Below are 16,206 nucleotides of genomic sequence, written 5' to 3'. Positions count from 1 at the left end.
AAGAGGGCTTTTACTGCCTCAACCAAAGGCGAATTACAGTGAGAGCAACGTCGTATATATGTATATATATATATATATATATATATATATATTTCGAGCGACCTTGGGGAGCGATAAGTCAGTTACAAGTTATGGTTACTTCAGAAAGAAACATTGTTTGGCCAACCTCAAACCTTTTTCTGGTAGCAGCTCATGGGAAAGACCGGGGAAGGATATCACTCCTCCAACAGAAGAAGTAACTCGCGAAGTTGCCTCTAAATACGATAAGGTGCCTGTCCATGCACTTTTCAAGGAAAGTGATAACGCTTTGATGGTCAGTTTAATGGCACTACTTACAGTGTGGGACGAAGAACTGATAATCTCAGAATGGAATGCCTGTCAGAACAATCTTAAGAGGGGTAAACGAGCAATCTAAAAAAAACACTGAAACGTCAACCTGATATCTGTAGCTTACAAAGCACTATTGTCTCATCGTACGCAGGCCACTCGGATGTGGCGGGGGACAGGTGTGTGATGAGAGCAGGAAGGGCAAGCTGACCCAGGCCATCCAGTCCTCCGGCATGTGCTTCGCGCTCCAAAGTTATGCTACAGGACGTACAGTCTTTGTGTATGCCTTTAGGCTGCGTATTTCGGAAGTTGACTTATCTTTGACGTCAGTGTGTCAGATGAAGCCAACGCACGAATCTCAAAGACGTTTTCTGGCTACGGTATGCTTCTACGTCGAGTCTGCTACCCCGCATTGGATGGGAACGGAGGAGCTGCAGCTGACTGATGACAGGACTTTTGGCCATGAAAACTTGGATCGCGTCGCCTGTACTGTTGGTAGGTGCCATCTACCGCGTTGGATATCAGGAGGCAATTTCCGTCGTTGCAAAAGTGGTTGCATGTTTCACTTAGTGTCGTGCGTGTAGCGCAATCTTTTGCCACTCTGGCGCATCCAGTTTTCATGTCTTCCATTTTTCCTTTTTTCTCGCCCCCCCCCCCATACCTTGACCTTCATTCCTTTCACAGTTACAGAACTCGAGGGTAACTTGGGTCGATGCATCCACACCCGGATCAAGACTAAAAGCAACTGTGGATTAAACCCAACTGCACCTCCGTGAACATCTGCTATCTCATTTCGCTTAGGTTTGTCGTTCGAATGTTTCTCTTTGCCCCATTTACAAGTTGGAATGCGTTATCCGTGATAGCACATTTATGGAACTAAGCCCTCGTTTGCAAATTGAGCAACTGTACAGTTGAGGTGTGGTATTTTTCAGTTGAATGTGCTGCACAGCTTCGTTGCTCAGTTAGGCCCCTGTTTTTGACGTCCAAGTATTATTCTTTGATACGGCGCTGCTTATCCTGTGTAGGCTTTGGCAACCTGGCACTATCCCAGCCCATGTATTTCTTTTATGTGGCATGGCAGCTAGGCACCGAAAGGGTATTACAGGTGAACGGTTATCATAAAAAAAACTTGGCTTAACTGCTTGTTCTCGGCTTTGAGGCCACATCAGCCTGACCTTCTAACGGAAGTGACGACGTGGTAAAGTTTCGAACAACATCCATACAATCTGATTTATCGATATTTACTCTCCTAATTTCAGTTCCCGTTTCCAGCACATGTGTCCCTCGCCAACTATGGGTGTCATAAGTGAAGTCGCTGCATCACAGCTGTTGGATTTTTCACAACCACTGGACATCGCTTTACTGGATCGTGTAGTTGACTGTATGTACAATGAAAGTGGACCTCAGCAAAAGTTGGCGGAGAAAATCTTAAATACCTTGAAGGAACACCCAGATGCATGGATGCGTGTCGACTCGATTTTAGAATTCAGTTCAAACAGGCAAACGAAATACTTTGGACTGCAAATTCTCGAGGCGTTGATCAAATCCCGCTGGAAAGTCCTTGCTCGACCTCAGTGTGAAGGTGAGTGTTCCAAGCGGTTCATATATTGTCTTTAGGTATCAAAAAATATATTGTCGGCTTAATCATTCAAACTTCTTCTAACAACGAGTTGATAGAGTCGGAGAGGACCTACCTCGGCAAGTTGAACATGATCCTGGTTGAAGTAATCACATTGCAATTGTGTTACCATATTTTTAGATATTGAAACATGAATGGCCTGTCAATTGGCCCACATTCATAAGTGATATTGTGGGTGCGAGTAAAACAAATGAGTCGTTGTGTCAGAACAACATGGTCATCCTGCGACTACTCAGTGAGGAGGTTTTTGACTTTTCCCTCGGACAAATGACCCAGACCAAAGCAAAACACTTGAAAGATTCCATGTGTCAGGAGTTCGGGCTTATTTTCCAACTCTCGCAGTTCGTACTGGAGAAGTCGCAAAATGCTTCGCTCGTTGTGGCCACTCTAGAAACACTGCTACGATTTATGCACTGGATTCCCTTGGGCTACATATTCGAAACGAATCTCATACAAACTTTAGTGTTCAAATTCTTCAATGTGCCGCTATTCAGAAATGTCACACTCAAGTGTCTTGCTGAAATAGGTATGTTGCTTTGTTTGGTAAACCAACGTCTGTAGCCGGGGTGATGACCGATGAATACGGGACGCAATTGGTGGAACTATTCGTTTCAACAACAAATAAACTGAAAGAAGTGAGCGTTGTTGTCACTTTAACATTGTTCATTACGCACCTTCCTCTAGATGTTGCCATTGGAAACCAAACTAAAAGAGGCCTACGAGTCTGGAAGCAGTGATGAACAGAATTTCATCCAGAATTTGGCCATTTTTTATACAACTTATTTGAAGTGCCATAGCAATCTGGTGGAAAAACAGGAATTGCTCTGGTGCCTCCAGGATGCGTATGCCTATTTGCTTATGCTTTCAGAGGTTGATGAACGCGAGATTTTCAAAATATGTCTTGAATACTGGAATCTTCTGGTGGGTGACTTGTATCGAGACAGCTTTCCCTGTGACCCAACATTCATGCGAGATCGATGTAAACAGTTTGATCATATTCTCTCCAAGGTATGTTTCTACCGCGGCACAACCTCGCTTACCTTTCTTTCTTTCTTTCTTTGTTTTAACGGTCGACAGTTTGTCATGAAGGCTCACGGGAGCCAGTTGAGTATTCATGTGCCAAGCTATGTGAAGTGGGCTTACGTTTCAGCTGTCAATGGCTGCCAACCTATGTTAGTGGCGTCCTTGTCAGTTTATATCCAGATTGCCTGAATGAATGTCTGGAAGTGTAAGCACCTCGGAATGATTGTAGTAAGCTAGCATTAAGTCCATTCTCCGCCCACCTTTATTTTTTCTCCACAACAAAGCTTTCAAATAATTTATGGTTGCACGGTAGCAAAGCATCGGTGTTGGGCACTGATGTTATGCTGTCGGTGTTGATGATGATAATATCCCGCGGAATGCAGTTGGGCAGCCAACGATCGATGGAATCCCAGGTTTCTGTTGTAGTTGACTGCGGCCTAGCGGGGGTAGCTTTTGTCGATAAACGCAGCAAACTTGGAAAAGGGCTTACTTTAAACAAGTACCTAATGTCTCTCTTTCAGTTGCCTTGCTCATATGTTTGCCTTCTTTGCTTCATTCACGGTCAGTTGTCAGCAGTCTGGAAAATCCCGTGCATGTTTACTTGTATGAATGGTAACATAAAAAGCACGTTGAAGTGCAGCACTGTTCACTGGTTTCTCCGAAAAAGTTTAAAATCTACTTATGCGTTTAAGTGTTTAAGTAAATTGTGCACTTCCTGTGGGCCCGCATTATCCAGATATCCCTTTTTTGAAGATAAAAGTGAAACAATGGAGATGAGTATTCCTGGAAACCTCATTTCTTGGGAGAGACCACTGCAGAACTGGGGCAATTTTTCAGAAAAAAGGATTCGATAGGTTCCCTCTAGTAGTGGTTTACTGAACATTAAGACTGAGTAATGTAGTTTGCAAAGAACCTTTCTGCAGTCTCCTTCCTTCGACCGCTTTGGGTTGTTTCCATCATATTCGCGTTGAAACCGCTATGGAACGGCCTCCCGATATTTTGGAAGAGCCCACCAGGTGAAATGCCTGTTTCGTTATTTAAGGCTCACTCTAATTCAGTACTGAACGGTATTCTGGGTTACACCATTCTAGGGTAGTAAGCATAGAACGTCATTCAACTTTGTGTTCGGTATGGTTACCCTTGTTTCGTTTCTAAATGTATGCTGGTTGGCTTCGTGCCCCGGAATCCCTTAAGCCAGGTTCTGTAGCAAGTTATATTTAGCTTGCTGATTATCATCCTGTTTTGTTATGGTTTATGATGTTCTCTTTTGCTATCCAGCTGCGGCGAATTATGATCTCTCGAATGGCTCGACCGGAAGAAGTGCTGGTCGTTGAAAATGAGCACGGTGAAGTTGTTCGTGAATTCATGAAAGATACCGATGGATTGAATTTGTACAAGACTATGCGGGAAACCCTGGTGTATCTAACGCATTTGAACTGCACGGTATGTTCTTGATCGTTACCATGCTCACCAACTGTTGTAATTTCTTATAAGAAGGCATCAGTTGTCAATGCGCTCATTTTATGGCGCTCCGATAGTGCTGTATTCTCGCTCTTAGAATAAGTTTGCGCCCCAACTAGTCTGTGCGTAAGGACATCAGCTTCTAGTCAGGGTTCTCGGTTTGAATGCAAACCTGGTATTTCTACTATTCGCAGCTCACTTAACTTTCGCATCCCTCGGTCGAGTGCCCCAAGTTGGAAGTTTACTCTACCGTTCATAGTGCTTCATCCCCGTTTTTTGCTCTATCTCAGACTTAATTGGACGGAATCATTCATCCCCGTTTTTACTCTATCTCAGACTTAATTGGACGGAATCATTCGGTTCAGGACTTCAACACCAATTACTTCAGAGAGTTACCAAGGTAGAATTTAAGGTCGTTGAGCCAGTTAGTAAGTTATCATTGTAGACAGCTGACGTCGTCGGGGTTAGAATCGCCACTTGATAAATCACAATGTGTTTATTCACTCCAAGCTGTTGCTACTATTTGGCTTAACAACCACAAGACTGACGCAGAAACTGCACTTCAGCACTAGGTTGTACTCTGTTTTTGTTCTGGGGGCCGATGACATGAGGTCTTCTCCTGTTAAACCACTTTTAGGCGCATTGGCTGACAGTCCTTAAATATCCAGACGGGACCAGCTTCCGTTAAGCGTTTGAGCTAAAAAAAAAAAGAAAGGTGGAGGAAAACTCTCCCATCAGTGCACGATCTTTGACTTGGTCTCTCCAGGGAAATAGCGATCCTTTTTTCACGGCGAATAGTATCGATGTCACCCATCGGTCTTCGCTGTAACTATTTTTTTTTGCGTTGAAGAATCGCTTTAAGTTCGCAGTAACCTCAAAATGCATATTGTTCCTGAATTGTTCGCATCCTTTCTTCCTACCTCTGTACAGGATACCAAGAAGATCATGATAGAAAAACTTCACAGTCAAGTGGATGGCCGTGAATGGTCCTGGCATAACCTCAACACACTGTGTTGGGCAATCGGCAGTATCTCAGGTGCTATGCAAGAAGACGACGAGCGGAGTTTCTTGGTGGTTGTCATTCGTGACCTGTTGGGCTTATGTGAACAAAAACGAGGCAAAGACAACAAGGCTATTGTGGCCAGCAACATCATGTATGTTGTGGGCCAGTATCCCAGGTTTCTGCGGGCGCACTGGCGTTTTCTAAAGACAGTCATTACCAAGTTGTTTGAGTTCATGCATGAAACTCACGAGGGCGTTCAAGACATGGCTTGCGATACATTTATCAAAATTGCTCAAAAATGTCGCCGTCAGTTAGTCACTGTACAGGTAAGTTTCGAGATTATGTAGGTCCATGAGCGCTTCTGTACTTGGATCATTCAAAGGGTTGGTGACCTTGTTCCTTCTCACTATCACATAATCTCCTGTTACCCGCACCTCCCTTGCTTACTCCCTAAAATCCTCACGTTTCTCCGGTCTCTTTCAGTACGGAGAAACCGTTGAATTCATTGAGGAGATCCTCCGAGAGATCGATATAATTATCAATGATCTACAACCGCCACAAGTCAACACGTTTTACGAGGCTGTTGGTGTCATTATCAGTGCCCAGCAGGACCCGAATGTACAGGGTGAGCAGATCGAACGACTGTTCCGTCTGCCGAATCAGGTTAGTATTTCATTAGTGCTCTTCCCCAACCACTGTCCATCATTTAGATATGGGACAGTATACTGTCCCGCGCAGCGACCGACGTTGAAATCCTCAAGGACTCGGAGACAGTCAGACAATTGTGCAATATTTTGAAAACCAATCACAGTGCCTGCAAATCTCTTGGTCAGCCCTACTTGGTGCAGGTGAGTGGTGTCAAACAAATACTCTCAGGAATGGACTGCTAAGGTTCTAGAGGCTTACGTGTTTAGCTATTTTGTCACTCTACTTGTTTCTCCAAGTAGCCAAGAAATGGCAGTTTTCGTCAACCGGACGTGCCTGCAAACCAAGGCACTAACTACGGCAATACTGATCACTCATCCCGCGCATTTCACACTCGTGGTTGCTGATCTTGCATTGGTTTTTGTTTTCATCTACTAACTGAGCTTACTTTATTTCGGTTGATTCCTGCGAGGAGACGAGCTAGTCCCATAGACATAGAGTTTCATGGGGTGACAGACTGTCTCAGGAACCACTAGTCACCTAGCTTCGTCGATTATTAACGGCGAATGTGTGACTAGCACGTGTGTGTCGATAGTGCAGGACGCGGTTTACTCCGCTTGTGACTCATCGGGCACGTTACAAAACTAACCGGTTACACTTTGTGCTCGTGTAATAGCAGTCCTATCTGTGTTGCCGACAATTTTCTCAGGGCTGCATGCGTTGCACTGGCTCGAGGACTGGCATTGTGTAATGCCAGATGTTCATGCCTGGCCGGAAGACGAGACGAGTGTGTTAAGCCAGACAGGTTGTTGTTGTTGCGGCTTCTTTTCCAGCAATGTTTGATGTCGCCACGGTGCCAATTTGCCAATCTGACTGGTGATTTGTGTGTCATTCTTCTGCTTGTTAGTCCCGTTGGTTCTGAGAAGAACAGTCCTGATGTCGCGCATAATGTACGTGGTTACTGGACCTTTCAGTTCTGGTATCAGTAGGCCCTGTTTAGCTCATCCACGATGTATTCTTGTTTATTTGATTGCAGTCTGTAGGTGTACCCCTCCGTCTGAACTTTTTAGTCAGAATGATGTTATTTGATTACAGACAACAGAATTCTACATCAGCTCCTTGATTGTCCTCGAAGTTAGCGAATTGGGAGCTGTCTGTGAAACCGTAGATTGGTTTGCCTATGTTTATCATCGTCGGCTGCTATAGATGGTGTATGCGTGGTGAAGTTTTCCATCGTACTCAGGTTTTAAATAACAAAAACAATCACAAAGCACCAGAGGTAGTCATGTGTGCGCATTAGTGTAGCTTTGCGAGTTGAGTTCCACTCGGATCGGAAGTGCATCACTTCCGTCGTTGGGTTATATTGATGCATGTCAGATACGTTTTTCAGCAATTGATGTGTCTCGAGTACCAGCGCCTTTTTTACCTACAGTGGCTTTTTTAGTCAAGCCAAGTTATCTAGTAATGTTGCAAAGCTTGGGGGCTTTTCAAGCACCGTTACCTACTTCCTGGAGGCTTTAGTTGGACGGAACAAAGAGGCACACTAGATATGACTCCACAATGTTTTAAAACGCTTATTGTGCTAGTTCTTGCCTCCCATGACTGAATGTAACCGTTCTAACCCATCACTATATACCGCTTTAGCTTGGACGCATTTATCTGGACATGCTCAATGTTTACAAGATCATGTCTCAAAATATCAATCAAGCAGTTGCAGCAAATGGTGAGCAAGTGACCAAACAACCCTTGATAAAGAACATGCGTTCGGTGAAAAAGGCCATTCTTAGCGTTCTTTCTTGCTGGTTCATCCGTTCAACCGATGCGGATCTGGTGAGTCTCACTGTCGCATGTCTGCACTGTGGCACTGTCCATCTCCCTCCTAAGCGAATCCCTAAGTTTCAGTCCTGCCTTTTTGGACCTACTTTTGGCGGTTGCGTAATTCCATTGGCCCTTCTCTCGTTTCCTCCTTAATTTCATGCCCTTGTGTTCTTGAAACCCATCAGAAAACTGTTTTTACCCATGTTTTCCGATGTGACACTGCCTATTTTCCCGAAGTGGTTCTGTGGTTGTTTATACGACTAAAATTAGAGATCCACGACCCTTGATACTGATGGACACTTGAGCTAGCCCCGTCCGTGCGCCGTACACATTCAGGGTTATACCTGAATGCTTTGCCATAGGTTGCATGAAGATTGTGCACATTGTCTAGAAAGTGTTCAGTTGTACCACCATGTAGGGTGCATCATTGTCACAAACACACATGCTGACTTGATCGTCCAACTATCTCCTACTATCAGGCACTCCATAGTTAGGTACTTAACTTTGACGTGGTACTCTGAACAGTTGGCACCGGTTTCAGCTTCAGATGGCACGAACTTACTAATTTGTAAGTCAGTGGTTCGAACTCGACCACATAGGGTCGATTGCTCCTGTCTGGGTGTGGACAACCTGATGGTATCTCAGCCCTCGTGTCTCCTTCGGGTGGCCTAGCAACTAGGCATCGAAAGGACGTCACGGCTGGACGGTTTTTCTCGGCACCTGTTCCTCACGCATCGGACCACACTCACCTCCGTAGTCCGAAAGTAAATATCTCATTCAAAGATTCAGGACATTGTTCACGTAGACCAGTTTTTCGGGCAACCCGCCTTACTGTGACTCGTTACTGGATACGAATACTAATTTTAGGCTTAGCATGTCCTCAGCTCCCCTTGCAAAGCCCTTCAACACATCATTACTCAGTTTATATCTCTCCTGTAGGTTGCCGAGAATTTCGTCCCGCCTCTTTTGGATGCTGTTGCGGATGACTACCAGCGCAACATTCCCGCTGCACGAGAAGCTGAAGTACTTAACCTCATGGCAACTTTGGTCACAAGGCTTGAAGAGCGCATCTTGCCGGCCTTACCTCGAATCCTAGACGCTGTCTTCCAGTCCACTTTGGAAATGATTGACAAAGATTTGGAGGAATACCCGGAACACCGAACATATTTCTTCAGTCTTCTCCAAGCTGTCAATAGCAATTGCTTCTCCGCCCTCTTGAGTCTGACCACAGACAAATTCAAGCTCATTTTGGATAGTGTAATTTGGGCAATTAAGCATACCATGCGCCAGGTACGCCCCTGACTATTTTCTGAAAATAAGTTGCGCGACATGTTGATCCAGCGGGATCCCCACCTACTCGTTTGTCTCTGTTCAGTATCCTGTTTTGTTCAGTATACTTTGTTCTTATACACAAACAGCCTATTTACAAGCACATATTCGCATGAGGTTTCCACTGTCAGCTTGACCCAATTCAGTGCGTTTCTCCAATTTGGAGTCCGAGCAAGCAACGCACCACATAAAAGTCAGACGAATACATGTGTGTAACCCTGGTGCAAGTCAACTTGTACCCATTAATACTACCTCCATCGCTCTTCTCAACCCACGTACTTAAGTTCCGCGGTGCTTTGTTCTACACTGACTTCTTTGGAGAGAAGGCCAAAAGAACAAGCTGAAATTGTCCCTCATGAGGGGAATGTTCTCCATAAGAAGTTTGATATTTTGCGCCATGAATTGATGTTAAGGCAATGTTCCCATAAGAAGTTTGATATTTTGCGCCATGAATTGATGTTAAAGCATGTTAGCCAGTGTATCCCTGATTTCCAACCTCAACTTTGTTTCAATGGTTTCACACAATTACTTAGCCAAAAAGTGCTGAATGGTACTGAGTACCGTGGTTGTGGGTGTGTTTCCGTTGGATCAGTCCAATTCGTACTTTCAGAACCGTAATCTTCAGCTGCCAACCAAACTAGTGGTTTTGTGGGAATGTACAGCTTTTCGGAGCTGCAGTCACATTACGCACGTCTTTGTCAGAGCCTATGCGAACACTGCCGGGTTGCTTGAGTAGACCTCATCAAGACAGTTGGAAGCCACATTGTTCACTTGGTATTGGCGTCCAACTGACGCGAAGTCGATGTCCTATATGAACCGAGCCTTCTTGAGGACGGAGTTCTACTGAGATTGCGGCTCATTCCTGAGCGGAGCACGCGATAGTTACTGATTCGGCGCAAGCCTGTCAAACTCTCCGCGATGTGGATGTGCTTTCATCTCATTGTATGCCATGCGTCCCTGACAACCTGTCGCGTTGATTTAGACTTACATTCCATCAGCATTACTCTCCCACACTACTAGTCGTTGTTCTGGCGAACCAATGAAGCAAACAACCCAGTCCTCAAGACTTTACCGATATTCCATGTCCTTTTTAGGACTCTCATTCATCTACACCTTGGCTTGATTGTATACCGTCTCATTCCGTACCGTTTATTCATATCAAAACTAGTGACATTAAATTTGGCTCCCTTCTAATTGTGACTACTTGTTTTTCCACGTTTTTTTCACCCGTATCCCATCCCGCTTGTAGGTTTCTGAAACCGGTCTCAATATTTTACACACAATGCTTGTGAACATGTCAAGCGCAAATGTGGAACAGCGCCAAGTGTTTTTCAAAACATTCTACATGGATATCCTGCAGCACATGTTTGCAGTCATCACGGATCGATCTCAAACTGGAAGTAAGTATTTTTCATGTATCGGTTTAAGCTTGGGGCTGGGGCGAGATGGACCAAGTGGTTAGAGGGCGAATTTACTGACCGGAAGGTCCGTGGTTCGAACCCGACCTCTGCCACTCGACTTCCTCTGTCTAGGCTTGGGCAACCTGGCAGCATCCCAGCCCTCGTGCTGGAGCTGGCTTCTTGAACATTGTGATCGACCCACTTTCTGTAGAAATTTAAATCTCCTAAGTTTTACTCAACACCATATATTACGCTAGAATACTTGTGCCCTTTTCTTGCCTGGTCTTAGTGAAGGTTTGTGGGCTGGAGGATGATTCTTGTCTCCTTAAAAGCCGTTTAGCACACTGTTGGCAAATTGATTCACTTCCATGCGCAGGATGAAGTTCACTACTGTTGCGCAAGAAGTCCAGTGTAAACGACCCTTTCCGGTTATTTACATTTCCAACTGGTTAAATAGTTGAATACCACCTCAGAGTAAACTCGAGGTGGGTTTTGTGACAGTTCTATTTTGCTCAACGAAAAACTCACTGGTTCTACCCATCCACAATAAACTGTGCATTTTAACCCACTTGATTTTTCAAACTGATTTCTGCAACTACGGACCACCAGGGCGGAGAGCGTTAAATATGCTACAACAAGTCAACAACAGTGATTACAAAGGCGGATGAGGTCACCCTCCTCACGAACAAGTGTGATCATCTACAGAAGGTTAAGCAACACCTAGCTCAGTGTCCCTATTGGCAGGTCGATATTGGGAATATTACTTCTAAAGTGAATAGGAGTAAATTTGACGTTGGCAGGATTTGTGGTCCGTGATAAGCCACCCAGGGCAAGGTAAGTGATATTGTTTGTACCCCAAAAGTGAAACCAACCGCGGGTTCACGGTCTACCGAGGTGGTGGCCAGATTCCTGGCAGATATAGTTTGCTCAGTGGTTAAAGGGCGAATTTACTGATCGGAAGGTCCGTGGTTCGAATCCGGCCTCTGCTTGTCCACTTCTCTTGTCTAGGCTTGGAAAAAAACATTCAGCTGTAACACCCTTTCGGCGCCTAGCTGTCATGCCACCAGAAGGAAGCACGACGGCTGGGATACTGCCAGGTTGCCCAAGCCTAGACAGGGGAAGTCAAGAGGTAGAGGTCGGAATCGAACCACGGGCCTTCCAGTCAGTAAATTCGCATTCTAACCACTGAGCAAAGTATATCTGCCAGGAATCTGGCCACCTCATGTGTGGGGAACTTATTCTGTCTACTATCGGTCGCTTGGCGTACACTGCCCTTAGACTTTAGGCCAGGCATCAGAAGCGAACTAACACCGGTGCGATTTTGAACTACTCGACTGCCCATCCGAAATCGGTGTTCGCTAGTACTGCCTCATCAATGTTTAGTTGAGTATGGGTCCTGTACACGGAAAGTGCCCCAAATTGAAGTAAAGAACAAACTTCGGGATAAGTGATATCCATCTCGTTTGATTAGACCTCTTACCAAAGGTATTGGTACCTGTGGCGAAGCCCAACAGGGAACGGATTGCTGCTATTCTATATACACCAGGGACACCCGAAATCATTCGAATGATTCTGAACACGGTTAACATTAGAGCAGCGTTCCAGAAGGGTAACAGTTTGCGCTCTGCACTGGTGCAGTTGAAGGCTAGACTCCCGGTGATGGGTACCGAGGACTGTCTACAAAATTAGATGCAATGACTGCACTAAAGTCTATATAGGACAGACGGCCAGAGAACTTCATAGCAGAATAAGTGAGCACAAGAGAAAAGTAAATGGGCTACCAATAAACGCAGATGAATATCGAGCGTTTCTGAAAGACTCAGCAATGGGGGGACACGGGACACAAAGCAGATTTACAGCGTTAAATTTTTGAGGTGGGGCCTACGGTTCACTCCTCAGAGACCGATAGCTGAGACAGCGGAAGTTGCCAAGCGTTTTAGTGTAAATAGAATAGGTGTAGAACTGGCAAGCCGTGGTGTGCCTACAAGAAAGAGAAGTTATCAGCAGAGGCCGCTTAGGTCTGGAGCGCAGGAACCAAACCGACCAAAAATTTCACCTAATCTCACATACCACTTCCCCCCCCCCAAATAAATTTGTCGCCGCCTTACAGACTCACACAGACGAACAAAACCTACCACTGGCACCTGAGATGAATCGTGAATCGAACCCCTGAACCCGAAGGTCAAGGACCGAAACCCGGTCAAAATGATTTGGAATTCACGCAATCCATCGACCATAAGATTTAAGCAACCAGAACAACCGATAAGACCTTTTAACTGACATTCAACACTGACGTAGTGTGCTAATCGGAAGGGGTCTTGTCGATTGGTTCTCCGTCTGCCCGCTCACTTGGCATGACAAAGCTTTCGTTTCAGTCACCCAGTTATGAAACTGAACATTGTTTTCCCAAGCAATCCTAAAGCTATCATTTCTACCTTTTTGTTTCCAGATCTCACCTTGCAATGTTCTTTGCTAGCCTATATGTTCAAAATCGTGGAAAACGACGTCATCACGGTACCTTTGAGTGATGTTCCCGAGAACCCCATTGGCCCAAAAGCCAACGTGCGTTACGTGCATCAAAGTCTGAGTCAACTCCTCAAGCAGGTGTTTCCCCATTTGCAGGAACCTCAAATCCGCGTATTTATTGACGGTTTGTTCTCATTTAACCACGATTTACCGGCTTTTCGGGAACATATTCGCGATTTCTTGGTTCAGATCCGCGAAGTTGCGGGTCAGGATTTGTCCGACCTGTATCTAGACGAACGGGAACAAGAGATTCAACAGGCTCAGGAAGCCAAGATGAGGCGATTAGCAGCAGTTCCCGGTATTTTGGGTCCACACGAAGTGGATATGTGTGACTAATGGTACTATCTATTCAGGCTGCCCATTTCCAAATATCATAACTCGTGTTTGTGCAGCCCTCACTATCTAGTGGCTTTCTTTCGGACAAGTTGCATTTTACTACGTTTTCTATCAGAAATCTGTCCGCGAGCCCATCCGGATTAAGACAACGTTCCATTGGCGGTATTCAAAATTAAGCGCGTATTTCATCATAAGAGATGGTATTCTTCGTTTCACCCCATCTCGCCCCACGACACCTGCAGTACTTACACTTTGAGGCGGTGTTGAATAGATGTTTAATCCCGGTCGGGTCACACACTTGCCACCATCACACCTACTCATAGTCATCGATTGCTGCTACTCTCAATGCTCCTACACAATCCCTACAATCCCCGTGTATTTTTGTGTCTATTCAATACGGACACCGCGTTTGCGATTGTCTCCCGCTCCCAAACTGAATAACTTCCATCTGAGTTCACATGTACCGCGGTATCTTTTTACTGCTGTTTTCTTTTTTTGTAAAAAAAGAACATGTTTGCCGTTTTGATCTATTCCTGGTTGGATTTTTCTTTCATTTATTGGACATGGGAGGGCGTAACTGAAATTGTGGGCCTCTGATCCATGTCGGTACAATTAGTTCGTCGGATGAATGACGTTCTATTTGCTCTTGCAAGTAATGCGATTAAACTTACTCGTCATCTGTGTCTATGAAAGCGAATGCTCAGTACCCGGGTCATTTCGGAGAACCCGTCACCTCTAAGTAACCTGTCAAAAACCTTCAGTTCCTTTAGCGCTATGCCTACTTGTTTTCCGGTTTACCCGGAATCCAGAGTGGTAAGACGGATTTCACAGAGGCCACTTTTGTTGCTATTCGACGCAGACTTGAAGCTAGGAGGAAAACCGATAGGTAAATCTGTACTTGAGATACTGAGCAACGGACACATCAGTACTGACACGGGCGACAGGATTGTCACAGCAGCAGATGGGGCAGTGGGAACCACGAATCTCGTCCTAAAACATCTCAGTTTAGGTTCAGCATGAATCGTCATCATTGTCAGCTGTAATAACCGCATACTTGTCGTACAGTGGTTGTAGCTGCCAAAGTTTCGTTCACCGACGATTTGGAAAGGTGGGGTTGGTAACTGCACATTAAAGGCGGGAGCTGATGAATTGGTGCGTACATACAGCACTGTAGGTGGACTGTTAAGTGGGGGGATTGGGCAGGGGGCTATACATTGAAGGCAATAGCTTGGATGCATGAGCGCCATTGAGGGCGCGGCTGGACCATGTCCGATAATGTCTTTAACCATTGATGTGGCCCGTCTCGAGGTCCCCATCCAGGAAGACAGCAGGGACCAGCGCAGCTGAGTTTGCTGGTAATGGCTTTTATACTTCGCTGCCAAAGTCATTGTTGACCGCCTCTGGTTCTCTTCCATCCTTCACGTGGTTGTGCGAAAAGAGCCCTTCGAGGAAGTCGGTCGACTGGCATACGCAGCAAGTGGCCAAGCCAGCGCAACCGATGCAGTGTGACCAGTTCATCTATCGAGGGTGAGTTATTTCTCCCGAATACCATTCGACGAACTTCAGTATTGCTAATCAGGCATGAATACGGACATACGATCAATGATCACAAACTATACCAATTCGGAGGGCTGTAAAGAATGGCCATAACAATCACTGTGGCGTCTTTGTGACAAACAAAACATGCAGAGGACGTAAAGGGGCCGTGAGAGCATTTGGACTACCGGGGGGAGGAGGGACAAGTGAACTAGAATAAACCGAACGGACAGAGTGGTCAGCGACGCCTATCGCGCCGCGAAACATTGTCCCAAGTGTGCACCGTATAGTAAGCCGTCACACCTGTAGCATGCGCGAACTGTACCGCAGTCAAATACACGGGCCTGTTCTGACTAAAATAACCTTGGGCAGGTGAGTCACCACCTGAACCCCGTGAAGGACCACTCAAAATCAACAGCATACACAGTGGTGAACAGAAGTACGTAGGGCGGTTAGTGTGAGAAGTAATCAATCCGGGAACTGTCTTCCGTATAAATCAACCGAAGTGCGTATTAGATGGAATGGGGGAACGGCAGTGTCATAAAAGAATTCGGGGGATTCAGACTGGTAGTAGCCTGAGATAGCGTAACGTCTCACTGTTTTGATTTCTGTAAGGAATCAACATCCAACAGTCTGAACAATTCAGATTGGTAAGGTATTTTTCATTCACTGGGCCGCCCTCTTTGCACATTTGGAAATCGTTGTAAAATGTCTACACGAAAGATGGTCACATGCCATGATCGTTTTGTTCTGATGATCTCTAGGATCCCAGCACTGTAAAGCAAACAATAACCGCATCGAGAGCGCGAGGGGAAGGGCTTCAAATTTTGAGACCTTTTGAACAAAATGCAGCGTGAAACAGCACGTCTCGAGTAGCAGTTGCGAAATATCTTTCTCAGGTGAGTTGTCCCTTGCGTGCAGTTTTCAGTTGAACAGTTACTGACCGTGCGTGTGGCTTTGGCCTGTAGCAGTAGTTCGTTTGACACGAAAGAAGTATAGCAACTCAAATGCTGAATGTTCTTTCCAGCTTTTTGGCCATTAACATACAAAATGTATCATGCAAAATAATCCAACACTCAAACTTTCTGTCGTGGTGCGTAAACGTCAGTGCAAACAGTCAGCGGCGATAACAACTGCATACAACGAAATGACATCAGGCACTC

At 45.4% G+C, this 16,206-nt stretch overlaps 3 protein-coding genes across 3 annotated transcripts; 1 reads left to right on the top strand and 2 right to left on the bottom strand.

The window, feature by feature from the left end:
- Positions 1–729: 729 nt before the first annotated feature.
- T265_07626 (hypothetical protein) lies at positions 730–957 on the bottom strand (the record flags this gene model as incomplete). The annotated part of the gene is made up of 1 exon (XM_009173194.1): positions 730–957. One exon carries the CDS (start codon positions 955–957, stop codon positions 730–732), a length of 228 nt encoding a protein of 75 aa, XP_009171458.1.
- Positions 958–1,600: 643 nt separating this feature from the next.
- T265_14337 (hypothetical protein) lies at positions 1,601–13,976 on the top strand (the record flags this gene model as incomplete). The annotated part of the gene is made up of 13 exons (XM_009173200.1): positions 1,601–1,909; positions 1,945–2,051; positions 2,087–2,492; positions 2,528–2,601; positions 2,651–2,974; positions 4,268–4,432; positions 5,381–5,779; positions 5,937–6,116; positions 6,164–6,301; positions 7,743–7,928; positions 8,856–9,206; positions 10,495–10,645; positions 13,095–13,976. The coding sequence occupies 13 exons, from the start codon at positions 1,603–1,605 to the stop codon at positions 13,505–13,507; spliced, it is 3,201 nt and encodes a 1,066-aa protein (XP_009171464.1).
- Positions 5,073–12,103, bottom strand: T265_07625 (hypothetical protein; the record flags this gene model as incomplete). Its single annotated transcript, XM_009173193.1, has 5 exons — positions 5,073–5,147; positions 8,479–8,636; positions 10,721–10,850; positions 11,597–11,753; positions 11,976–12,103. 5 exons carry the CDS (start codon positions 12,101–12,103, stop codon positions 5,073–5,075), a joined length of 648 nt encoding a protein of 215 aa, XP_009171457.1.
- Positions 13,977–16,206: the final 2,230 nt, after the last annotated feature.

Source organism: Opisthorchis viverrini, assembly GCF_000715545.1.
Source record: "Opisthorchis viverrini unplaced genomic scaffold opera_v5_178, whole genome shotgun sequence".
Classification (NCBI taxonomy): Eukaryota; Metazoa; Platyhelminthes; class Trematoda; order Opisthorchiida; family Opisthorchiidae; genus Opisthorchis; species Opisthorchis viverrini.
This window is presented reverse-complemented; position numbering and strand designations above follow the sequence as displayed.